At 38.8% G+C, this 27,740-nt stretch overlaps 1 protein-coding gene across 2 annotated transcripts in view; it reads right to left on the bottom strand.

The window, feature by feature from the left end:
- The window catches only part of jade2 (jade family PHD finger 2), a 283,971-nt gene that overhangs the window by 117,799 nt on the left and 138,432 nt on the right, over positions 1-27,740 (bottom strand). For both annotated transcript variants that reach the window (XM_074672130.1, XM_074672129.1), the window contains exon 5: positions 279-430. In XM_074672130.1, the coding sequence (XP_074528231.1) occupies positions 279-430 (152 nt within the window). The remainder of the gene's footprint in view (positions 1-278; positions 431-27,740) is intronic.

Here is a 27,740-nt window from a genome sequence, read left to right as displayed (position 1 = left end):
TGGAATATAATGGAGGAGATGGGAGAGATGCTCAGGGTCAGCAGTTGTCACCATGGTGAAATGGAGGATGGAGCGGAGCCGAGAAGGGAGAAAGTGACACGAAGTAGGAGATGAAGAGGAAAGGAGAGGAGAAAGAGGAAGAAAATAAAAGTACAAGGAAAGAGGAAGAAAAAAAAGCAAATTGTAAAGTTTTGTGTCCTTACATTAACTCAGGTTTAAAGGGTTTCAGATTATGCTTCTAGTTAAGTAAGAAGCCTCCTTCTTTCGTCGTCACTCACCCATCTGTCTGAACTCGTGGTTGACCAGCTCCAGCCAGGCAACGTCCAGGTCATCCAGGTCGTAGCAGCTGTAGCGCTGGCTGGGTGGAGGCTGGGTGTCTCCGTCTCTCTCCTTGTTGTTGCACAGACCACCTGATGACTCTGGCAGCAACCTGGAGCAAACACAAAGACATGTACAGAGTTTATTGTGTGGTCTGGAAACGCAACAAAAAGATGTTTCAACATTTCAAAAACACAAACAGAAACTCGCTCCAAGATGTTTTGGCAGAAACACGGAGCACAAGGTGGTGTGTTGTGGTTGACGGCACTCCTGAATCAGTACATTGTTGGTGCTTGTCGACATACAACAAATATTCCAACATGTTGTTACTTGCAAGAACTGATCTTAGTGTAGACAAATACAAATTAATTTGGCTGCTTGAAAGGTTTCATATTGATGTTGGGTCCTAAGAGAGAGACTCACTCAACGCTGTGCTTTGTCTTTGTAGAAATGTGTCAGAATTGTACAACAGTTACACCAAAACAACAAGAGATGAAGAATCATATTGGATTAAAAATGGATTTTATTTAACCCTTTGCCCAAGTCAAAAAATCTGAACACTGACAGAGAGCTGAGAAGCTGCGCCTTCTGGCAGTGTTATCTCTTACTGAACTCCCAAAAAAGAACAATTCTGTCTGTTTTTTTTACTTCTTCTACTCTAATACTTCCATACCATGTGCAATAATCATTTACCAGGGCCAAAGCCCTGTTGTTGTGGCTGCCTGTTGCAGCAGCTCTCTCTTCCCTGCCCATTTCCTGTGATTTTTTCGTCTCTTTTTCGTCATCTTTGCATTTGGAGCAGATCATTACTTTGTATGGCTCATTTGTTGGTCATGGACATCAAACTGTTTGTGGCTTCAGCGATATTTTCACTAGTTTAACTCCTGTGTTTGTCTCGGGATTCTACATGTTACCATGGCTGAACCGTTTACATAATAAATCAGCTGTTAGCAGCCTGTAGCATATCAATGCTAACTGGCGCAAGGCCTGATGTCTTCCCATAAGATGAGGAGAAGGAGGTGAGGATGATGTGCTGGTTCTCAGGTGTGAGCTAGAAGTGGTGACATCAACCTGTCCTTCCATCCATTGTTATTGGGAACGTAAGATCTATCTCCAATAACCTGGACAAGCTAGCCGTGCTGAATCAGTAACAGAGGGAATACCAAAAGGCATAGTAGCATCATGCTATTCACAGACATGGCTAACAGAGCTAACACAAGACACCAAGGCCACATTGGAAGAGCTTCACCTGCTGTGAGCAGACAGGATCAAGGAGACAGAGACTGAACAGACTGCTGAAGAAGCTCAGTCCTGGACCCTGTGGAGGTGGGGGCTGGCTGACTGGACAATGATGGACAAGCTGTCATCATCTATTTTCTTATGGATCTTTATGCACTTTCTATACACTTTCTTACTTTTGTTTTCATAATTTGCTGCTGTGACTCCTCCTGAATTTCCCCTTGGGGATAAATAAATTCTATTCTATTCTATTCTACTCTATTTTCAGACCATTTTACAGCCATGATAACAAAATATGTCCGAACCATATTTTGCCTCTGTTGGTGAAGTAGACGTTGCAATAAAAGAAAGGAAATTGACCTTTGCGAAACAACTAAATATCTTACATTTTAGAAAACACAAAGGACCAAAAATGTACGAGAGGTCAAAAAGGTGCAAACGTTGTGTGTTATCGTCATCGGCTGATATTGGCTTACATATAAAATATCCGAAAACAGCCAACACACCAAATTCCGTCACTATAAGAAACCTTTAAAATAATAGGCTGCAGATATTTTTGCACTTTTTGTGCAAATGTTATGTTCCCTGTGAACAGAGGTTATGTTAACTGTCAATTGTGAATTAGGCCAAATTTTCCTTGGTTGTGAATAATTTTATGATTTCCTCAGGAACAGCATCATCCACCTTTTGAGCAGGATTTCTCTTTTGGAGTTTTTTAGTTTAAAAGCAATCGTCAAATAAAACATACAGTTTCAAGTATATATTTTCTTTGCACAAGAAATGAATATTACTTAACAAATGTGATAAAAGTATGCACCATTATACAATATGCTACCTCCAATACAGAAGACAGTTGATATCTCTGCAATTATGTGCACTGAAAAAATATCAGTGTCCGCATCAGTATTGGCTAAATGAGTTGTTAAATATCAGGATATCGGATATCGGCAAAAAAATCCAATATCGTGCATCCCTAGAAGATTACTTTTTAGTCTCAGTATGAAAGTAGAAATGTCAACCTTAACGGGTGTTTTCCATGTAGTGTCACCTTTAATTTTCTCCCACAAAATTTTATGATTGCTGTTTTATGATTTCTGTAATCCAGCTTGCATGGCAGCATAACAGTGATCTGATTGGCTTCCTCAAAATGACTTTAGACTTGTTTCTTGAAAGCTTTGCTTTGTTTGAAGGCAAACACACCCAGCAGTACGCACCCTTGTTTCATGGTCTCGCTGAACCCTTGGTCTCGTTAGAGTCATTTGTCAAACAGACTTTATGATAGTTCATCCAAACTGCATGTTAAAACTCTACAGTCCATTCTTTGTGACTGACAAACCACAATATCCTGCTCTCCCTGTGACAATAGGCATTACGAAGAAACCCTTCACATGTCTGGGGGCGCCCCCTCACAGTCGGGTCTTGACCTCATGTTTCCACAAAGACTGAATCAGAGTTTGACAAATGGCAAAAGAAGAGTAATCAAAACAATGACAAATCGAGTGCTCGTAGGCAGCAGTGACAGGAAGCTCCTCCAGGCAGTGTCTGGTCCTCTGGAGCCTCGAGCCTCAATGTCTCTGTCAACAACAGCAGGAAATGGGGTCAAGATCTCTGCTTGACCCACTGGGAACCAATAAAGAGTCCGACACACTCACACTTACGCACACACTGGGGTCCTCATGCAACATCTGCATGGATATAAACCCGGGCTGCACAATAAATCATGAGCTCATCGTTATCCTAATATGAGCATTTGCTGCAAACACACTCAGAGTCTGAATTTATTGCAATAGACATGAAAAATGAGTTTCTGCAGATGAGCAATGTTTCCTCACATGACATGCAGTGATGTTGCTTGGTATGTGTCCTGAATCTCTGAGATTTGACAGCTCTTTAGAGAAGTTAATAATGAGTGAGTTGTTGTCTCATGTATGAGTAGGGTTGCCTTACTTTCAGTTTTCAAGGGCAGACAGTCTGTTTTTTGAATTACGTCCAGCGCAGCCTCAATCCTCCTTTTTGGAGTGGCACCTGAAGGTATCGCAGCATATCATCTATAATTTAAATATATGATTGGCTGAAAGTGATGTCAAGTTATCATGGTGCCTTATTTATTCATTCAAGTCAAATCAAACTTTATTTATATAGCACATTTTAAAACAACCGCAGTTGAGATGTTATGAACATGTGTATCACCCTCTCAAACTCATGAGGAAGGAGATAGGCCTTGACTTTGCTAAGAAGTCTCAGCTTGACGAAGCTTGTCTTTATGACAGAGCTCATCTGTTTATCAAATTTAAAAGAACTGTCAAAAGGACACTGAGGTTCCTGACTGAAGGACAACAGTGAGACAGCAAATAACCAAAACACTGTCCACGCCATTCAGAAAATCAGGAGAACCAAAAACAATGATTTCAATTTTCTTTTCATCCACACTGAAAAAGTTCAATGACAACCATGATTTAACATCTTCCAGACAGGTCAACAAGGCTTTCATCAAACCATTTGTTTTCAGAGACAGATAGATTTGCAAATCATCTGCAAAACAGTGAAAGGAGACACCATGTTTTTTAAAGATGGACCCCAGTGGAAGCATGTGCAAAGAAAACAGTATTGGTCCTAAAATAGAGCCTTGAGGGACCCCACAGACTAGAGGGGCCTTAGAAGAAGAATGTTGGCCAAGGTGGACAGAGAAGGCCCTCTCTGACAAATGAGATTGAAACCATTTTAGGACAGTACCCTTAATGTCGACACAAAGCTCAAGACGTGATAAAAGAATCTGGTGATCAGCTTTGTCAAATGTGGCAGTCAAGTCTAAAAGCAACAGCACAGCAAAGTTACCAGCATAAACATTTAAAAGAAGATGCAAGTTTGAGAGAATAGAAGGATCCAAGCTGGACTTTTTAATAAGTGGTTGCACTACAGCATGTTTAAAAGCAGAGGGGACACAGCCAGAGGTAAGTGAGGTATTGACCAAATTCATAATGTAGGGCCCCACAGTGTCAAAAACATCCTTATGTAGGCTGGGGGGAATACTGTCAAGGGGGTGATGTTTATTCATTTTATTGATTTATTTATTTGTATTAATTTATTTCAAATATGCAATATAGAACTTCCAAATTCCAACTATTTATTTACACGACGTAGTATATAAATGAAAATTAAGGAAGCCAAATACTAATAAAACAAAGGAAAAGACAAAAGAAGTAAATAACGTATTTAAAAAGCAGTGAGCAGAAGCCTAGCTTGTTAGTTTCTCACCCCTTGAGCGAATCATAAATAATACTATATATGTTCAAATGCAAGCATACATACATATAAACATTTGTGCATACTTCCATACAAGTACAAATGTTTGTGTGTGCATTCCATTACTAGTGCTTGTAACTGGGAATTCAGGAGTGGGAATGACGTCATCTCCAAGTTAGAGTGTCCCAAGTCGGAAAAACTTGCCAAAACAATTTGCCATAATGAGAAACATTTCTGTTTGTAAACATCAAATAATTCAGTGTGTACAGCTGATTTATTGTGACAAACACTAGTCAGGGATGCTAAAATAAACAGCATATGCCAGGAGCTGAATTACTGTGTACACCTGGGGCAGCCATCTTTGATTGTAAACTTGGGGTGGTGTGGATGCCTCGGCTTCCCAGTTGGAAATTCCAACCTTGGGGGTCGTTACAGTTGGGTGTTCCCGCTTGGAACTCTGAAATGGAACGCGCCATTATACTATTGGTCGAAAACGTTAACACACGCCTAAGTGCTAGCTCTCTAAAACATGCCACCAAATTAACGAAACATTAGCATGCCGAAAAGGCAGAGCTCATTCAAGACCACTCATTTATTGCTCAAGACAGCAAAGATGACTTGAGTATGTATTGCATTCTTTGTCAGTGTGATGTGGACGCCAGCACCAGAGGGAAGTGAGGTGCAGTGGGTAAATCCTACCTGAAGTTATTTTTTTAACAAGACTTCCTGCAAAAGGTTGGCGGCTGTATTTCCTCCATCCCATGCAGTAACGCACACTCAAGACGAGGTCATGGACAGTGAACAAGCAAAGCTCTGGTCTGTCAGATTTTGAAACAGACACCAGTGTATTGAAAAAAAAAAGAGAAATACTGTGGCAAATTTTTTTCTGCCTTCTCAGGGAAATTTTTCCTCTTATTCAAAAAATAAATCATCATATCTCATAGATCAAATTCTCTTTCAGTGAATAAAACATCTCAGAACTACTTTATCCTGTTGTCATGGACAAAATCCTATTGAATTGGGGGATTCACAAGCAATATATGTTATTATTCATGCTTACATGCTCCCTAATTGCTGCAATGTTTGGTGCTGTAGAAATGTAACCTGCTACTGCTTCTCATGGTGTAATATCTACTTCTTTAGTTATTGAGCACTATTTCCTACAGTACAGCTTCTTTTGGTTACCTTCATTAGTATGAAACTCATTGACCTGGAAGCTTACCAAAGTATGTTAGCAACATTAGCTCCATTAGCAACAAATTCAATAATGAAAAAAAAATGCAATGATTTATTTTGTCATTATGCCCAGCTCTGGTTGGGAGGAATGAGTCAGAGACACAAAAAAATCATGTCATCAGGCAGAGAGACACCACACCCGAGTAATCAGACACACTGTGCAGATCACACACACAAACACGCACACACACTATTTCATGAAAAGCCACGATTTTTGTTTGAAAAGTTGGAGTGTTTCACCGATCCCAACCACAAGACAACCCCTGACTCTCTCTCAAACCTTCATCTTCAGTTCCTTATTATCATACAGCTCATATTAGCATCATCATCATCATTACTCTTAGTAACTGGCATCACCCTCACATTCAGCGGCATGCTCATCATCATCATCATCAGCCTCAAGATCATCATTATCCTCCTCATTAACGGCAGCACTACTCCTTTAATCACTACAGATGACACTATTTAATGCAATATTTCAGCTGATGTTTAGTTTAACCCGTTACAGCACAGACAGGGGAAAAATAAGTTGGTCTGATATGATCTTGTTAGTATTTGTTGTCAAATCCGAACCAGTGTAGTTAAATTTGTAACATGCACTTACACTATAACTTACTGACTAGAGATGGGTATGGATAAAGTTTTATTTCTCTGTACAAAAGAAGCTGTACAGGTTTGAAATCGTGGATCTCTGGATGTAAATAAAAAAAGTAAAAACACGTCACTTGGCATTGATGTACTGTTTTGTGAAATGTTATCAACTAAAGTATTTTGACATTTTGAGTTCTAAGTATCATTAAGAGAGAGTAATTGTGATGTGTTTCTGTGATGAAAGTTGAAATTTTGTTGCAAAATTAAAGTTATACCGATGTATGCTAACTGCTAGCTTATCAATGCAATTCTCCCATATAGGTTAGCATCAAGCTGGTAATTAGTGATTAAGAAGATTTATAACATGTTGAATGTACTGAAAAGGAATCTCCTGTGAGAGTGTAATAAAAACTTCTTCGAGATAGATAGATAGATAGATAGATAGATAGATAGATAGATAGATAGATAGATAGATAGATAGATAGATAGATAGATAGATAGATAGATAGATAGATAGATATGTTATGAGCAGTGGTGCATTGATCAATCTAAAATATTGATATATTGACGCCAAAGTTGGGATCAGTATTGGTCAGTACTTGGGTGATCAGATTCATACTTAAGTTTCAGTTTCTCTTCTCTACAAGTGCTCCTCTCAGTCGCTCATGTACTAATAGCTATCCATCTAGCTAGCTAGCTAGATAGATAGATAGATAGATAGATAGATAGATAGATAGATAGATAGATAGATAGATAGATAGATAGATAGATAGATAGATAGATAGATAGATAGAAGATGAATTGTCATTGTACATGATACAACGGAAATTTTTTTGGCAGCATCTCTCAGTAGCAGCAACAGCGACAATTCAAAAGGCAAGAAAAAGTGAGTTCAGTTCTTGAGTAAAACTCCAAGCTGAAAATCCTGAATCAAAGTTTTCTTGGGAAATCGTTATCAATCGGCTAAGCTAAGGCAGAAAAGTCAACATAAAGACCTGTAACTCCAGAATACTGTAAAGAATTTATAAGATAATTTTTAAGCATAAAGGCTAATGATGCCAACGATGTCACTTTCTGTCCTCCTCTCCATAGACTGGCTCTCATCGCCTCTTGTCTGATGGATAATTTTCATAACTTTAACTGTTATTTGGGACTTTTTGTGCAGGTGATGTAAAACCAAGGGATCTTTGCTGTTCTGGATTCAAACAGAAGCATAGATCTGATCCATTACTGCCCTACATGGTTCAATTAGATCAGCAAAGCAGGATCAATGAAGGCAAATATGCCATCATAAATCAATCTAAGGACCTTCTGTATCCCTGCAGGGACACTAAGGCAGAAACTGAACCCTGTTTTGGCCTGATATCTGATACTGGGCTAACAGGCCTGGCCAGTCAGCTGGTAGAGACCGGGGGCACAAAGAAACAAAGCATCGGGAGAGATACACAAGAGATACACACAGACATATTCACAGGGAGAATGGATCTGATACTGGAGACACAAGGCTGTTTATTTCTGTTATGCAACAACAAAAGCCACTCCAGTGTCTTATTACAGCGACAGGGGGGGCTGCGGGTTGTCAAGGGGTGTTGTAAATGACTCAGCTTATATTATCCTATATGTTTTTTGATGACAACAAACCCCATGAATTACCAAATTTAGGGGTAGCACAAGATTTCAAAGAGGGGGCCATGCCACCTCCTTTCAGCTCTCCGGACACGCCACTTCATTTTATCATCCGAGTGCTGATGGAGTTAATAAAATTGTCAGCTCTGTTTCATCTGGTTTAATGACTCTTATGGTGTGTGTTTGGCTTCTTTATGTGACCAGCAAAGATAATTAGCTGATCAGCAACATGGAGATGTGGAAAGAAGAAGCAGGAGAGAAAAGAGGATGAGGACTAAGGACGTCTTGAAAAGAAGACAGAGGAAGATCAATAATTACGTGTATCGAAGCTAAAACTTGGTTATTTACAAGAAAAAATCAAAGTCCATGATCGGTCTTCAGTCTGCCAACCCAGGGGTTCACACGTGAAGTAAACTCAGAGCATCCCGCCTTCCTGCCTGTCATATTTCTCCGTATAATCTGTTTAGCTCTTTTATGGTGACATGTGAGTCTCGCTCTGGGCTCTGATGTCAGAGGTGCCGAAGACAAAACATGAAGTGAGACATGAAAAGAAAGCATCGCCTCATAATATTGTCAAGTCATCGCATCTAACAGGATTTGAGTCCATGGGGGTCAGAGTACAATGTGTTCTTCCTCCAGTGAGTATCGTGTATCCCACAAAGATACACACACACAAACACACACACACACACACACACACACACACACACACACACACACACACACACACACACACACACACACACAAGCATGCACAGAGCTTTCATAATGCAGGGAAACAAAACCATGTGCCATGGGTCTCCTGTTGGTCCAGGTTTGTCAGAACTACAAAGGATGAGATAAAACACAGAGCCATCCATCAGCTCTCTGTGAAGCTGTAATTTTCACTTTAATTTTATGTGAATCAGACCTACAATGAGAGTTACATATTAGGAATGGGCTCTTTAAGTTTTGTCCATTAACTTGTGTTTATCATGCTTTAAATAAGATCAAATGCGCTGTCATTTTTTGTCAACGGATGAGTCTCTAGTTACTTTACCATACATCTGGCAAACATAAACTTTGCATCGTTTAATCATTAAAAACAGCAATGACTTTGACCCCATTCACCTCCTCTTTGTTCTCTTTGATGTTAAATAACAGAAGCTAAACATATAAGGTAAAGTGGTCTTCTGGCTTTTGCTTCAGGGAGGATTTTTAATTAATCCTAATTCAGGATCACCGGCATCACCCATCATGTTTTCTATTCATAATGATTAAACGCTACACTTGTGTGTTTACACTGCAGTAGAGACAAGCACGTACACGATTCATTTGCATGCAGTCATCTGCTCTGGCTGCAGCTGGGAGGGACTGCTAGGGAGCAAGAAGGACTCGTCTTCCTGTGAGTGTTTTGGACAGGGGAGGGACCCATGTAGGGATGGGTACTGAATTAGGTACTTTTATAGGTACTGGCCAAATCCTGTCTAAAGTACTAAGTATTGATTCACGTATAACCAAACAGTGCAATGTTTCAATACCAGGTGCCAACCTCCAGTCGAAGAATATTAGAGAATGCAGAAGTGCTAAAATCTGCTGTTCCTCCAGTGTCTGCTTTAGGCTGGCTCCAGAATACACACCAAGCCAAAAAAGCTGTTTTCAAAGCAGAAATGAACTTTTTTACAGCCTGGTTAAAAAACATCTCCCGTCTGAATCAGTAATTTCACTATTGACACACAATGTACAGAGTCAAATTTTATTTTCTTACTCTGCAGTTCAGAGGATATTAAGATTGCGGGCTCGCCCAATCAGCGGCACAGCTCAGCTCACATGACTGACAAGTGCCCTATAGCCATATTCAAAGCCCCCGTCACTTCCAATAAGGCTGCTATGGCCGATCTGCTTCAAAAGTCCGTTCCAGAAACAGACGGATGACATCAGGGAGACTACGTCCATTAATCATACAGTCTATGTTCAAAGAGAGTGGAAGATAGGGTATTTTCCATGTTGGACATGAACACAGCATTGCAAATTTATACATAAAGAAATAATAAATACGTTAAATTGAGAAACTTTGAAAATTTATTGTTAAAAAAATTATTATTTATTGCCACATAAACACATACAAAAGTACCAAAAACTGGTATTGTTGAGTACCAAATGGCTGGTACCAGCATCGGTACCATATTGTTTCAAATGTGAAAGGTACCCATCCCTCGGTCCAAGGCAGCACCCTCTGCTCATTGGGAAGAACTTGCTTCCACTACAGAGTCTCAAAACTACAGAAAAGTTGATACATTTGTTGCTAGTTGCTTTTTATGAGAAAAGTTGTTCGAGGGGTCTGAAAAGTTGCTAAATATAGCAACAAAGTCACTAAATTTGCAACCCTGGGTACAAACTGCTATTGACGTACTGTCAGCTCAGCGTTTGAGTTTCCCTCCATGACACTTCTGTGTAACTAATTAGACAGTATAAAATGGGTACTTCTTCTTCTACTGCTGTTTTTCTGGCGGCCTTCACACTTTGTGACATCTGGTTGCCGGTCGTGTAACTACACAACCAACAGTGCAGATTGCAAAAAACTGAAATCTAATCAAGTGTTTTTGTCTTATTTGAAATAATGAGCCACATCAAATTATCAGTCCAGAAAAATTTCTTGTTTCAAGTTATTTAAAGACTAAAATAAGGTCTGAGTTGCTTGTAACAAGTCAAAGATTAGCTGCCAACGGAACAAGAAAAATTTGCTAGAAAATAGAATAATGTCTTAAAACAAGTAACTTTTTTCTTTTTCCATTGGCAGATTTTTTTTTAACTTGTTACAAGCAATTCAGACCTTATGTTGTCTTTAAATAACTTGAAACAAGACATTTTCCTGGACTAGTCAGGTGGATGTGGCTCATATTAAGTCTAAAAAGACATTTTCTACTGAAAATAAGTTAAAAAAAAACTTGATAAGATTTCAGTTTTTTTGCAGTTGATGGAGTTACAAGTGGAGAAAAGCGAAATAACCAACACAGCAATTTTGCAACTAGAAGCTCTAAATGTCAGTTTTGATTATTTTTTTTGATTAACCATAGCTACAACTATATCCAGAGGAAAATCTCTGAATCTGCAGAGATAACAAGGTGTGCAGAAGTCAGAAGCATGCTCATTCTGTTTTTCCTGAGCAGTGTCAGTCCCTCCACTGTGTCAGATTCATACAAATTTCATGCTACAGGTCCTGGTGGATATGAAGGGAGGGGTGTAAAGAAGGAGTGGAGAGAAACACAGAAAGAGAGCTGAAGTGGAAGTCTGCCACAAACATTTTGGTCTCCCGTCTGCTCCCTCTTCCACATTTCATCCTCTAACCCCTCTCTGTGTCCCTGTCTCTCCCCCCTCTGCCTCTCTGGCTCCAAACTAACAGGCTGGAAAATATGAATGAAAACATTCTCCCGCCTGATTTGCCCAAACCCTGCTCCAGGCACAAACACACACCCCATACCTCCCTCTCACACTCTTTCCTCCTCTCTCTGCCCCTACATTTCTTTTCCTCTCATTATTACAACCCTTGTCGCTTTTGTATAACAATGTTTACACATTTTTGAGGGCAGGACTGGAGAACTGAGCTTGGGGGAGTTAGTTTCGGTGTTTCTTTAATTTTTTTCACTGTTTGTTCAGGAACTGTGGGAGTTTGGAGAGGGGAGAGGAAAGGCAAACAGGGTGAAACACCAAGAGATGTGTGTATTTGTGTGTATGTGTGTGTGTGTCAGCATGTAGTTTGGATTTTTATGTGGTAATGTTTGATTCCTGTGTTTATTGGACCCCTGATGCTGCAGTTTTGCTGGTGTAGGTGTCTTTCAGTATCTGTTTGTGCTTCCTGCAGAATCAGTATAAATGCAGTGATTTTGTGTGTGTGTGTGTGTGTGTGTGTGTGTGTATATATGTGTGTATTTGCAGTAGCCTGCAGTGCTGTTGAGTAGTGGTGTTAATAAGTCTGAGTCATATCCATGACAACAGGCAGACTGTACCAGCATCTGAACCCAAGAACAAAATGGCGATAAGTGTAGCACACACTCATGTACACACACACAAACACCCCTCACACACACACAATCTGATGCTAGTTTCCTGTTTACAAAGGATTCCAGAAAAACAATCCTCTTAACCTTTAGAGTCCAGGGCTATGAGACTGTAATTAAACTTTTAACCTTAATGATCTCAAAGAACGCTACTCTCTCTGAAGTTCATGAATTTAGACGGCTTCATTTCTCTCGCAATTTTACTCACAACTGAGGCTTTTCTTTGCCAACTTTTTTCCATCCCTAAAGATGTAGTGTTTGACTAAATGCTATTGCAGTATCAGAGAAAATAAAAAGGGAAGATCGATACTGGACTCTGGCAATGATCTCCAATAAATGATGCTCTCCTGTGTGTAAACAGCTGATTATCTGCTACTTTTAAGAGGTCAGGGTGCTTACTTCGCTCAACTGTTTGAGCTTTTTCCTTAAAGGTTAAGTCTTTGTCTCATTGTCGCTCATCTGACTCTAACCTATGACCACTCTTCCTCTTCTCCACATGTCATGTCTGTCTTCAACTTAACAAGATAAAAGCACAAATTTGTCAGAATTATTTACTTTCAAGCCACTCAGATTACACTTACAGCATGGCTTATTTTCAGATTAACTGAAGCTGATGTCATGTTTGAGGACTTTGAAAAGTAGAACCAGAGACATTTTGTGAATATGGATAAAATTTGGCATTGTGGTGTTATCAAAAATCTGCAGAAAAAGGGGTTAACCCCCAAGGACATTCACGTCGACATGGTTGCTACATTAGGGGATGATGCTCCAGTTTTATCAACTGTGAAAAAGTGGGCAGCTGAATTCAAGAGGGGTGAGTCTTGAAGACAACCAAAGGTCTGGACGTCCTGCTGCAGCAACAACCCAAAAAAACATTGACAGTGTTGAAAAATAAACCGCGCCGAAAATGTTGAATTTAATGCATACCAAGTTTCATCACTATGGCAAAACTCCTTCCTAGTCAAGCTATGAACTTTTAAACGTAAATTACCCTGCCCTCACCAATTCTTAAAATCAAGATGGAGAAGTTGAAGCCGATGTGAGAAGTTTTTTGGTTTGTGTACTTTTTAGTGCCCCCTGTTGGCAAGGATGTACATCTTTTGTGCGCAGCAAGGTCGAAATTTCTGACAAAGTAACTCATCTTATCGTTTTTTTTTGACAGTCAAGTGTGACAGAGTCTGAAAAATGTAAAAAAAAAAAAGCTGTTTCTTCAGCTTAATGGTTTGACTCACACTTCCTCACTGTGGTTTTCAATATGAAAAATTACGGTAGAGAAATTTTGAATCTGGTTGCTTGTCTTGTGAGCTCATGTAGGTCTCATAAAAGCAGAAAAATCAATTTCTAACTGTAAAAGCTAAATTCAGTAAATATATTTCACATCCACACAGTTGGGAGGTTGTTGTGGATTAGTGTTTTAATCAGTTTTGTACTCAGTGAAACTCAGTCCACTCTTAATGAATTAGGAATACCAGAATATCTCTTTAGTATTGATATTTATGTCACTGGCTCAGGGTAACAACTCAAGTATCTTATACGCCTTTTGTTGAGGAGCAACCTCAAAGTCTATGGAGCCGCATAAGTGTCAAAATTTACAAATGCCAAATTTGTGTGTGTGTAAATGTAGCCATAAATGTGTGACTTGATCCACAAATGTGTAAACAAATTTGCAAATGTCGCATGGATTCGAGGCTATGTTTTAATGTGATCATTGTTACAGCACTTCACAGTGAAATCCCCACTAAAATCTGCTCATATATAAGAGGCCTCACACCTGATTGGCTGAAAAGAAGGGAAACATCTGATTGGTTACAAACTTTCCCTGATGAAAAAAATGCATTTCTGGATTTTAAAAAAAAGATGGAAGTCATCTTGCGTGGCTTGAAGTGAGGTAGTCACAAAAACTGTTCCCCCTTATGGCTGGCTGCAGTACAGGTCAAAAAATCCAGCTCTCCTGTCATTACAGATGGGCTGTGGTCAAACTTTAAAAAATGATTACACCTCGTAGAAATGTTTCTCACGTCCGATTGTTGTGGTAATTTGAAGATATCATTTGGCTGCCTTGTATTCAAGTCCTTTGTTACTGAATAGCTTTGTTTTCATTAGTTATAAGAGGTTAAAAACAAGGCTTCTAGTGTATTATTTTCAGAGACTGTAAAATATGTCGGGAGGTAGAGCCAAGAAGTGATAAGACTCTTAAAAGAAAAACAATATATATATTATTTTTATCACCAAGCTCCACTTAGATTCTCCCAGAATCCCTCACAGACTCTGGCTGCACAACAGCTACCAATGGCTGCGCCTGTGACGGGGGTATTTTGGCTTCAAAACTGTACAATGGTAAATGGCGGAGCCATTCTGTCCACTCTATATACAGTCTATGATCTAAGTGTGTAAGGGGAGTCTCAAAAACCCACACGCAAATGCAGCAAGGTTTATAAATGACAAACGTTTTTTTTTTTAAACATTTGTAAATCTTTCTGTATGCATTTGTGAAATTGGGCACACATTTATTTGCAAACCTGTTTACACATTTGTGGATCAGTTCACAGATTTTTGGATCTATTTACTCACAAACAAATTTTGCATTTGTGAATTCTGACACTGCTCTGGCTCCATAAAAGTCCCCCAAGAAGAGGACCATGGGGTTTAAATGGTGTAAAGGGTGTAGTTTCCATGCAGATGTGTAATTCTTTCTGGTCCAATCCATCGTTGTCATCACACTCTGGTCAATTGTCTTGTGTTAAGACTCCTTAACATAAGAAGTATTCTCAGTCGAACCAGCACTCCACAAGATTACATCATCTTCTCCAAGATGACATCTTCTCCACCAATTTTGATGGTTTTGAAAATATTTTAAACTACTTGAGCAGTCTTGACACAGACCTTAATTTGACAGTGATAGCAGGTGTGAAACTCCAGATTGGGATGGACAGATAATTTAAAGCAGTTACAAAAAAAGAGCAGGAGGTAGAAAAGGGGGTGCAGAGAGGGGAGCAACTCTAATGAAGCCACATTTTTCATTCACGAGCTTCCACTCAAAATGGAAATTCTCTGGATTCTCATTTTTAAAAATGCTCTCTCCATCTTTGGTGCTCAGCACTCATTACTTCACTGCACCTCCCAGAGATCAGCTGCCAGTCAAACTGTGTGGGCAGCTCACACTCACAACACCGTCTCCTCTGTCAGTGCAGGAAAAAGTCTGAAAACTTCTTAATACTGAGTGCTCTGTGTTCATTTGAGGAAGCGTCTCACCCTGCTGCAGGAAAACTGTGTTACACTGTGTTTGATCAGTATTTCTGTAGGTCACATCAACAGATTCTGTTGAGCCAAAAAGATTTACACAAATATAAGGTGTGCAGACCATCGAGTGAGGAGTAGTGCTATTTTTACCAATCAAAATAGTGTTTGTGTGGGTGTTTGTGTGCCTGTGGGAGTGGGGTACCTGCAGCTGATTGCTCTAAAAGTAGCACAGCAGTGACTCATCTCCAAAAGGTCACTGTGCAAATGATGTTTGTGTTTCGGGCAATGATTGATTTCAATGACATGAATATGACATGAAGATGACTCATTGTTTCCAAAGATCACAGCACTATACAGCCATTAATGTGTGTGTGTGTGCATGTGTGTGTGCGTCAGAGAGTGTTTGTTTATGTGTACTGGAGATAGAGTTACATCATTTATTTCACATAAATTTAACAGATGAATCTCTGTGCTGTGGAGTTGCTGTGTGTGTGTGTGTGTGTGTATGTGTGTGTGTGTGTGTGTGTGTGTGTGTGTGTGTGTATTTTTCCTTATAAATATGACATAAGGATGACTCACTTCAGCTGCAAAAATCCAGAGTGTGTTTTTGTGTTTGTGTGTTTTTGTGTCAGTACATAAACAATTTATCAGCATCTGTCTGCTTCAGTCAAACCAAATCTAGCTTTACTCAGATGATTCCCGGCTGTTTTTATTGTACCATTTTTTGTCTTTCATATTTTCACAAAATTCTACATTAAATCTGTTCATTATACAGATGATAGAGTCTGTCTAACATCAGATTTGGCTGATTAAAAAAACATGTTCAGGTCGACAGCAAACAAAGAGTGGGCTTGTGATGAGAAACAATTTTTCCTACCAGACTCAACTCTACCTCTGCTGCACGAAAATTACAAAACAATACACAAACGAAAGTTGCAAAGCAGTTTTTTCTGTCCAAAAATAGACACATGCCTCAGAAAATGGTGGTGACCAAAAACAGAGCTAAAGTTATTTGGGGTGAGTATTGGCAAAAACCTCAGGATATGGTAGACATCACGATACATTGGTCACTATACGATAATATCACAAAACCACAATATTACAATATTTTATGCTGTTAATTTTTTGATTAAAAACAACTTTTCTATGTTATTGTGTTTTAAATAATTAAAGGCAGATGTAGGGATGAACAGATATAAAATTTCGGCTGATAACGATATCCAATATTAATGTTGCTGTTATGGCCGATAACCGATATTAACCGATATCTATATTGGTTAAAAAAAAACAACAACAAAAAAAAAACAATCTGAGATGATGTGTCAAGGTAGTTCAGAGAGAAAGAGCGGCACAATCGTGAGAAAAGACGACCATGGAGAGGGTCAAGAGATGGAGCACCCAGGATGAATGTGACCAAAAAGTACGTTTTGACTGCTTTTTGGAACCAAAACAGGAAGCAAGACATTAAAGAAGAGGCTCCAATTTTCTTAGAAAAATTCCCTAAGTTTGTCACTTAAAGGGCAACTCCGGTTTTTTGACACCTGGACCTTATTTATAGGTGTGTGCATGCTCATATACTCACTCAGACAAACATTGTGCAGCTTGGAGTCCTTCAGAAGTTATTTAGATCCAAGATTTTAGCCGCACTTAGCGGGGGCCACGGCAAGGGAGCATCAGCGCGGGACATAATCTCTGCAAAATCGCTCATTTTGGCTATATTTTTTCATCCATCGCCAGTGTTATCATAAAGTCAGCTCGTCTACTGTCTTCAGGTGGGTCAGCTGACCTGGTAAACAAACGTTTGGCGGTTGTCCTTACCGGTTTGAGCCTGAGTACACGGACGAGGAGCTCCATGAAAGAAGGACACAGAGGGAGAGAGACAAAGAGCTGGCTCAAGAACTACAAACAGGAGCACGTCCACAACTCAATGCAAACTGGTGGTGCACTTGTGGACAGTGTTCGCCTATGGCAACAGAAGAGGAGTGTGTTTGTGACAACGATGGATAGCGATGGATGAAAAAATACAGCCAAAATGATCGATTTTGCAGAGATTATGTTCCGTGCTGAAGCTCCCTTGCCGTGGCCCCCGCTAAGTGCGGCTAAAATCAGCTGGATCTAAATAACTTCTGAAGGACCCCGAGCTGCACGATGTTTGTCTGAGTGTGTATATGAGCATGCACACACCTATAAATAAGGTCCAGGTGTCAAAAAACCGGAGTTGCCCTTTAAAGCACTGTGACATTAAAGTAATGTTGCAAAAAAATATTGGTTCATGACGTGGTCAGTTGGTGAAACTGATAAATGTCACTTGGTGTAACTAATGCTACCCACAAAAAATCTAATATTGCACAAACATGACTATGATTGTTGTTTTATCAGTCTACTACACTGTAAAAATTAGAACTTTTAATGATTTTAATCTAACTGACCCAGCATCAAAACCCACATCATCAAGTTTAGGTACAAAATATTTTGAATATACTTCGAGTTTACATGTATCATACAGTTTATGCGCAACATACGGCAGAGTAGCTCTTCGGCGCCATCTACTGCAGTGGAGGAGCAGAATATGTATTGTACTTCCAACTCACATAAAATGCTAATTTTTATTTTAACAAAAATATCAATATCAAGAGTTGAGATATCAATATTATATCACAAGTCAAAGTATCGCAATATATTGCCGCATCTAGATATTTCACACCTCTAAAAGTTATGTAACTTTAAAAAAAAAAATTGTAATTAAAGGCTGTAAAACCAAGTTGATAGATAGTTGAGTTGATGTTTTAAAGTCTACAAGAACCACAAAACTTACAATGAAGGACTGAGTTTTGAGAGTTTTTAACCTTACTTCTGCTGGCAAACACTCACACACACATACTCAGAGAATCCAGGGAAACACAGGCGAGCCCCTGCACCCTGAAGTGGGTAACCCCGTGCCCTGTTGGATGCTTGCCTGATTCTCTTGCTCTAGTCTGCATGCTGAAATGGGACTGTGTTTTAGGGTGGGGGGGGGATTTAAGCGGGTCGCACAAGGATAAGGAGCTGTTGGCACTGTACACACACACACACACACACACACACACACACACACACACACACACACACACACACACACACACACACACACACACACACACACACACACACACACACACACACACACACATACACACACACACAAACCGTGACAGAGTCTGGTGTGAAAAGTAGGGGAAGAAAGAGAGAGGGATTACAGGGAAGAAAAGGGAATAGCCGGCTTTCTCAGCCGTACTGTGACAGTGAGGTATTTCAAGAATGAGAGATTATTTCCAACACACACACAAACACACACACACACACACTCACATTCACACAGTGTGTACACACAGGGACAGAATTGTTTGCATCAGACAAGAGTGGTATGTCTGAATGAGTGGTTTAATCTTTTACTCACACTGACACCCTCATTAGCAAGTTGTTTTTCTAGGAGTATCTGAACTGTTCAGTTTTGTTGTAAGACTTCACAAAAAGTTAAAGAAATTTACTGAATATTTGTATTACAGTTTTGTCGTCAGGTGGTGCATACATTTTACGTACTGAAAATGTTTTAAGTCTCGTTGTTCACAGAAATGTTGTTGATACCTCACTGCAAAAAATGGAAATCTTACCAAGTGTTTTTGTCTCATTTTAAGTAAACATTGTCTTATTATACTTGATATGAGTCACAATTAACTTATCAGACCAGAAAATTTTCTTGTTTCAAGTTGTTTAAAGACAAAAAGATGTCTGATCTACTTGTAACAAGTGAAATAAATCTGCTGAAGGAACAAGAAAAATTTGCTTGAAACAAGAATAATGTTTTAGTTAAAGTAACTTTTCTCTTGTTTTATTGGCAGATTGAAACACTGGCAGATCTCTGTTCCCTGTTTTTTATCCTAATTATCATATTTCATTTTCTGTAACTATTCCTATTTTATTTATTTTATTTTATCTTATTTTATTTGTTTCATTTTATTTTATTATGTTTTTTATTTTACTTATTTCATTTTATTTATTTAATTTACCACATTTTATTTATATTATTTTATTTATTTATTTTTTTAATTTTACTATTTAAGTTATGTTATTTATTTTTTAAATTTTATTTTACTATTTAATTTTTTTATTTTACTATTTTATTAATTTTATTTATTTTTTAATTTTATTGTATTATTTTATTTTTTCTTTTTTATTATTATTATTCTGTATACATTTTTGCATATTTGTATATTTTATATCTTGACTTTTTCTGTATTTTATACGCTTTTTCATTATTTTCTTGTTTATTGTTGCACCAACACACCAAGACAAATTCCTTGTATGTGCAAATGTACCTGGAAATAAAACTTGATTCTGATTATTTTACTTGTTACAAGCAATTCAGCCTCATTTTTGTCTTTAAATAACTTGAAATAAGAATTTTTTCTAGACTGTTCAGGTGAATGTGGTTCATATAAAGTCTAAAAAGAAAATTTCTACTGAAAATAAGACAAAAACACTTGATAAGATTTCAGTTTTTGCAGTGCTTCTTCTAGAAATCAAAACAAAACTTCATTTAAAAAAGAAAACAACAACTCCTCATCTCTTACTTAACATGTTTACTCCTTTTTATTATTCCCCTTATTTCCATCTCTAAGACTTGGGTTTTAGCTAAGTCCATCTCTACCAAATTATTATCCTTCTTTTTAAGGCCTGTGAATCTAGTTTTCATGTAGAATCAGCCCATATGTTTGCTTGGCAGTCTGTAGCAGCACCACTTGAGCTAAAACCATCATCAAAGCTGTCTTTTCATGGTGTGAAGAGGTAGAAGTCTAGCAGCAAGTTGCCGTTCTCGCCAGCTGAAGTCACAGCCGTTGCTGCCAAGTTAAATCACCTGTAGCTCACTAAGAGTGTTTCCCTGAGTGGGTTTGAAGCATGTGGTGTTCTCGTCCCTGACAGAAAGCTGGAGAGCTTGTAGGGAAGCCGGTGATGTTGTGATGTTTTGATGCAGATGTAAATAACAGTTTTTTTCTGCCTCATTGTCTTTCCTCTCCTCTTTTCTCATTTAATACTTCATCTCCTTTCTTTCCCATCACTTTTTTTCATTTCTGTCTCTGTTCCCAACTCCCTGCCATCTGATTTACCCTCACCCCCTTTTTTTCCATTTAGCCTCATATACATTTCAGTCTGTTTAAGAAGGACTTCCTACTCTTTCTGAGTGATCTGTCAAGAGTTGATGTCTGTTTAAACCAGTGTGGGCAGAGAGTCAGACTGAGCGCTGAGCTCAGGCCTGTCGCTCTGCCCACACTGGAAATGTCTTATGTAAACACCATCCACTTCATCCCTCCTTCAGAGGAGATTATTATTGATGTTTTATGAAGAGGAGGAACGTGAGATTCTCATAGTGGTGGGTTACAGAAGAAGGGGCCACGGAAAAAGAAGAAAGGCTGGCTGAACTTCTTACCACTTTTCATTTTCTGTTTATAGCATTAACCTTTTATTTCGATCAAGGCTCGTTGCTTTTTCAGCTCCTGCTGCATGTTTTTGTCCCTTTACTCACAGTCTCATACAAATGCATAAAGCGCATGTTGTCTAAAACAGAAGCCCCTCATCTTCAACCCAACATCTCTACTGCTGCTCACTGAGATTACACAAAAACTAATTTGGCTCCAGACCGAAGTTTTCTGCCTTGTCACTGTTCGCCTGTGGTAGTTTATTTTTTTTATTCCAAGCCAGCCCTATTTTGATTTCACTGTGCCAGCCTACAGCGTTTTATCTTACACAACCTCCAGCTCAGAGCCCACTGTTTTCATCTTTTCTGTTTATCCCACAGTAAACAAACTGATATTCAGTTTTCAGAATACTGTCTGTGGAGCGATGTGTTCACAGTTTTCCCTCCTGAATCTATGATCAGAAATGCATCTCTGACAGTCTGTTAGGTGGTCTGTCTGACGGTCTGTTTGGGGGAAACCGTGGACCTTGAACTGCTGTAATTAGCCAATCAGAATCCAGAGAAAGTAATAAGATGTATCTTAGAAGATAACATTAACTCTATTCATGCTGATGTTAATAAGGAGGACAAATATAAAGGAAACCTAAGAGGGTACAGCATTTGTAAGGGATAACATGCAGTGAGCAGGTAGTTGTACTACCTACCTACTACTACCTACCTACTACTACCTGTAGTTGGACTACACACCTGAGAGGGTGAGCAAGTGGGATGGGTATTGATGACTGGTTCCTGTTAAAAGCTGATTGGAATTGGATCAATCCATCAACTTAACATTTCGCCTGAGTGGCTGGACCACGTCACATGACGTGTCACACATCAATTTTACTAGTCAGTCAGCAGGAGATAGGCATGTTACCTTCATGAACTTTTTGTTCAAACAAACAAATTACCTGGGTGATGAAAAATAACATGAAAATATAAAGAATGAATAATAATTGGCTAGGTAGAAACTATTGACAATACTGTTGGTCTACATTTTAAAAATTTTCAAATGAATCAGTGACAGGGAGTCATTTGTGTAGTAGTAGTAGTAGTAGTAGTAGTAGTAGGGATTGGTACCGAATTGGGTACTTTTATAGGTACCAACCAAATTCTTTCCCAAAAGTACCGGGTACCGATTCACATAAAATTAAAAGGTACCATTTTTAGGTTTAGGATCTTCCATACTGGACATAAACACAGCATTGCAAGGTTATATATTGAAGAATACATATGTCAAATTGAAAAGAAAAGTATATATACATTTTTTTAAAGAAATCAATATTTTTACCACATAAACACAAAAAAGTACTGAAAATTGATACCCTTGAGTACGGGTACCAATTGCCAGGTACTGGGCATTGGTACTGTATCTTTTCTAATGTAAAAAGTATCCATCCCCAAGTAGTAGTAGGTGAAGTAAGCAGAACAGTCAAGAAAAATATGTGTGATTGTTGCATTCAGTTTGCAAACCGTAGCATTATACCTCTAAATTCTCAGCTCATTTGCCATCCTCAGTCTGATAGAGTAAAGGCAGAAGATCCACCTTGTTACATTCTGATTCACAGGCAGAGCTATGGAAAAGTACTGAAGGATTCAGTGAACAAATCTTTTGAACTAATCACTTTACTGAACTGATTCTAATGATTCAGTTCAATGAAAAGAACTCTTCTTCCCATCACTAGCAGGAGAATTTCCAAGCCAACAGCGGAAAGATCAAAAGTTTGACTTCACTATACCAAAGAGGGCGCTAACAACACAAAGTGCCATTTCTGCAATGCTGTAATATAATGCAAGAGTGGCAACATTACCAACATGTTAAAACATTTTGCTGATGCACCTTAAATACGAAGAGTGTCATGTCATAATTATGTACTTATAAATTCAACTGACCTCTTAAGACATGAGCTTTTGTCTGCTTGTTTGTCACCTGACTATTTGAGATAAGTAAGACCTAATGAGTATAATAACTAAACTTGGTCTTTGTACAGGAAGTTTCATCATTTGTGTTTAAGTTTTCTATTAGTTGTTTGTTGTTGGTGTTACTGTACTTAAAGAGGTTGTTTTTTTTCACCAAAATGGGTTTAATGTTGTGATTTCACCAAAAGATGGTGTGGGCAGTGTCCCTAAATGTGGCGTATCATGCGTCTGAGAGGTAGAAATGTAAGGGCATTAGATAACGGCATTAGCTTTACTAAAATCTTATCAAGACATCCCTAGTCTAATCTCATCCTGATGGGACCCAGGGTGAAGGGACTGGGGAAAAACATTACACTATGCCCCAAAGTTTAACCCCCTCTGCCGTGGGTTTTGACCAATCAGAATGCAGTATTTAACACAGCCAGGTAAAAATATGAAATAGTTATGTGTTAGACCAAGAGTTGCCAACCAGTCAGAGACCAAGAGCCACAAAAATTACAGTGGTACTACAAAGAGCCACATCACACTTGAGGTCTTACAAACCCACTTCCTCTCACACATAAACGAAATGACATAAAACATGAAAATTTATATATTTCCAATTTTCAAAGCAAGACTTATTGTGTTTGTAAGTGTGTTTAAATTTGTACTTGGAGCCGTGTCAAAGACAAATTTCTGTTTTTTTCAGCAGAAGAGACAAAGTTCCATCTATCTATCTATCTATCTATCTATCTATCTATCTATCTATCTATCTATCTATCTATCTATCTATCTATCTATCTATCTATCTAGATGGATAGATAGATAGATAGCTATGAGCACATGAGTGATTGAGAGGAGCACATGTAGAGAAGAGAAAGTGAAACTTAAGTATCAATCTCATCACCCAAGTATTGATCAATACTGTTCCCAATGTTGGCATCAATATATCAATATTTTAGATCGATCGGCATACCACTACTCATAACAACACATATACTTTGTCAAAAAGCCACATGCGGCTTGTGAGCTGGAGGATGGCCACCCCTGTGTTGAAAAGTTCGATCCATTTGTCCTCATTGACTAAATCCATGTTCAATGAAAGCATGAATGGCATAAATCAAGTTTTTGCTGGACTGGTTATCACTCAACAAGACTTTTCATGCGAGTCAAATGCAAAAGGCCTCTCTTTCTCTGGCACTTTCTCTCACTCAAGCTCTCACTAATATATAACCCACTTGTCCTCCCTCCTGATGCTCATATAACATCCCATCCAGCAGTGTTACACCACACGTTTTATTTACAGTCCTCACTCCTCTGTTCCCCGGAGGCACATCCCGTGTAGTAAACCAAAGACACCTCTAATCTGGGCCTGAGGTGAGGATGGCAGAGAGATGGAGAGGGAACTTTGGGTTTCATTGTTTTAAGAATCAGAGCCCTGTGGTGTTGAGTTCCCCCGATGAATATTTCATGGAACACAGCGATATGATCAAAGCAAACTCAGCTGTTGTAATGTTTTTATTCCAAGGAGGGAACATCTTAATATTCCCTCGCTGCTGTGCTCCTCATTAGGCTCCACAGATTAAAACAGAAGGTGTCTATATGAGGGTTTTATTATTTACAGAAAATATCCCTGGAAAGGGGGGTTTAAAATAACACATTAAATGATAACAACTCAAATTATTATGCATGATAAAGCTGTAAACCCTGTATAAAATTAGTTTAAACACTAATAAGAAACCTGCACGGAGTTGGATTGCTGTGTTGTGCATCGAAAATATTCATTTTCTTTGTTTTCTGGCGAGAAAGAAATTCTCCACTGAAAGTCTCTCTTAGAAGATAACCTAACTGATTTTGGTTTCTCACACTTTAAAGATCAGATGTGACTGCATTTCTTCTCTTAAAGTAACATAAAAAGCCTCAGAGACAAAAGGAAAGGGTGGGAAATCATGGTTTAAGAAATTCTGCTGTAAATATTCAGGGACACAAAAAGGATACATAGTCTTGAATTGACTGATACAACTTTGAAATGTCATTTTTTATAAATATACAATCTTGAAATTGTTTAAGCACAAGTTATAATCAATAAGCAACTATAAAAAGAGCTCAGGCGTAACACAACAACAGTATTCAAAAATTATAAACATGCATGGATCATATATTTAGCCTTTGTCCCCTATCAGTTTAACCAACACAAAACTTGATAGATATTTCAAAGGTGAAGTCGTTGGAAGTAGGAATGTCCCAAAATGATTCATTTTCAAGTCATTTCAACAGAAATTTATATTCTGACTTACCAACTAGAAAACATTGTTGGATCTCTCTGCTAAGCATGGCTAAAGTTAGCAAAGCTAGCCCCGCTAGCTTTCTCTCCTCCTGTAGGTTAGCATCCAATTGCACAAGTTACACATGGTCCTGGTCGAGGAGGCATCAGATGGATGCTTAAACCAGAAATAATCTATATTTAACTATTATCTTACATTTTGTAGATCAAAAAGTTCAAATTGATGGTATCAAGTAACAAAAAAGTATCTGTCATCTGTGATTGTTTACATCTGGGTTGTAGAGCATATTAGAATTATTCATTAACCATATTTTCTATTGCTCTTAAAGATGCTATGAGGAGGATCTGTTTTGATTGCACTCCCTCTCCCACTCCCTGGATACAACGTGCTGAGGTAAGGTATTTATCAGTACAATTACGTAGAGATACAGTTTGAAATGTGGCATCAAGCAAACATTGTCGTAGCTGGCTATATGTAGTGCTATAGGCAGCCTGATGCTCCGACATATCTGTAGGCTAACGTGACAACAAGTAAACAATGTCAGTTTGTGAGTAGTTTAGTAGCTGTTTATATTTAGCACAGCTGGCAGCCTAGTGCTCTAAGACATGTCGTAACGTGTAATGTTAGTAAATCCTGGTTATGTCCTTATTGATAGACTCTCAAGTTTGAACAGACCACTGCAGAATAACTGCTGACTGTGTGTTGGAATGGACATTAGCACAAACACCTTAGCCCCTGTGTTAGCCTTTAGCCTGTGAGCTATTACTCTCCCGTTTATCTTTCTTCTGCTCTTCTGTCCTTTTTCTGTCTGACAATTAGGCTCCTGTGTCCACCATCACTACAAAATTAATCACAGAAATCATTTTCAGCAGAGAAAAACACAGATCTCTCTTCTCTCTAAGAAACTTTGTCAGCCAGGGTGATGTTGTTATAGAGACCAAGACGTGCCGTAAATCAATCCTGTTCAGGTCAACCTGAACATGAAGCTTCAAGCTCCTTACAGCCCCTTTAAATCGAGGGATTGTGTCTGCTAACAGTGTTTTTTATGCCAGGATCACTTAGCATGTAAGCTTAGCGTTAGCTTAATACAAGATGGCTTTTATTTACTGCTGCAAAGCACCAAAGTGATTTGTGTTGGCCTGGCTTCAATTATGATCAATATTTTCTGAAAACTTTGTGCAGTGAAATCTAAATTAAAATCTCTCTGAAGAAGAATCAGTAACTTTTTCAGTCTGCTTATTTTGGAAAAAAAAAATCATTGCCAAGCGCTTGCTCACTGCACAAGCTGCTCGAGAGAATATTTTTTTGGATACTTTTCACTTTAATTGTTTAAGAGACAGCATGGAAAGATAAAACTGCATTGCACCAACTTTGAATGGAGACAAACTGACTTTCAGCTGGCTGTAGATTTAGAGAAAGAGGAGGTTAATCTGTGTTAGGAATGTCCCTTTTGGAAATTTATGATTACATTACTCCCCTTCAGTACAAGTTAGAATAAACAGGGCATGAATATAATGCAAATTACAAAGCCCGAGGGGAAAGAATGTTAGGAATGGGCACTTAATTGTGTAAAGAGTGTACATTTTGAGGCTTTTTGATGTGAACCAGCAGCCAAACAGGCTCTCCACAGTCACCATGTCCTCGAGGAAGGAAAGGAATGTCACCCAACTGAGCCACAATGTTCACGATGTTCCTTTCAGGAGGAAACACTAATACCTCTTTATATAAATGATTACACAACACTAGGCCAGTTCATAAGAAGGGGCACCATGTGTTTGTTTCTCTGTGTGTGTGTGTGTGTGCTGCTCAGAGGAAGAGACTGGCTGAAACACACACACTCAAACACATTTATTCATTTGAACAGGAAAACACATGAAAAGGCAGAGAAAAGAATCTGACAGCTCTGAACAAAAACACAGACAGATACAGAAACACACAACTTACAAACACAAGTAAACACAAACAGTAACAGTAGGGACACACACATACACACACACACACACACACACACATACACACACACACACACACACACACACACACACACACTGATGGGATACGCCTTAATTGTGCAGCTCTGTCAACAATAACTTCTCCCTTGTTCACGTTCGTTCTCTGCACACACCAACTCGTTTCAACCTCTCATAAGTAAATATTTTCCTCCACGTTTCATCATTTTTATGATAATGTGTTTTTTTCATTTGTTTTCGCGTCTATTAACTGCTGAACAGCTGCTCTGACACCGTGTGCTGCATGTGTAAGTGTGCAGAGCCACTGCACAGAGAAAAGCAAAGGCTTGTCTGATGTAAAGGTTAGGCAGTAAAAAAAAAATCTGTATGTTTCCTTTAAATGTAGGAGACTTTAAGGTAGATAAAGTCTCCAGAACTCCTGACCTCATCCTCAGCAGTAAATGTCTTTGCTTTCATGCAGGAACTCTGCTCTGCCTCTTCTAACAGGAGACGATTATCACTCTGTGTTTTACTCTTCTTGCCTGCTGTGAGTGTCTCTGCTCTGCCTTCCATCACAACCTGGGTG

This window comes from Halichoeres trimaculatus, unplaced genomic scaffold, assembly GCF_033239565.1.
Source record: "Halichoeres trimaculatus isolate MK-OKI-2021-1 unplaced genomic scaffold, fHalTri1.1 fHalTri1_scaffold_6, whole genome shotgun sequence".
Lineage (NCBI taxonomy): Eukaryota > Metazoa > Chordata > Actinopteri > Labriformes > Labridae > Halichoeres > Halichoeres trimaculatus.
Note: the sequence above shows the minus strand (reverse complement) of the source record. Positions and strands in the feature narration are given on the sequence as shown.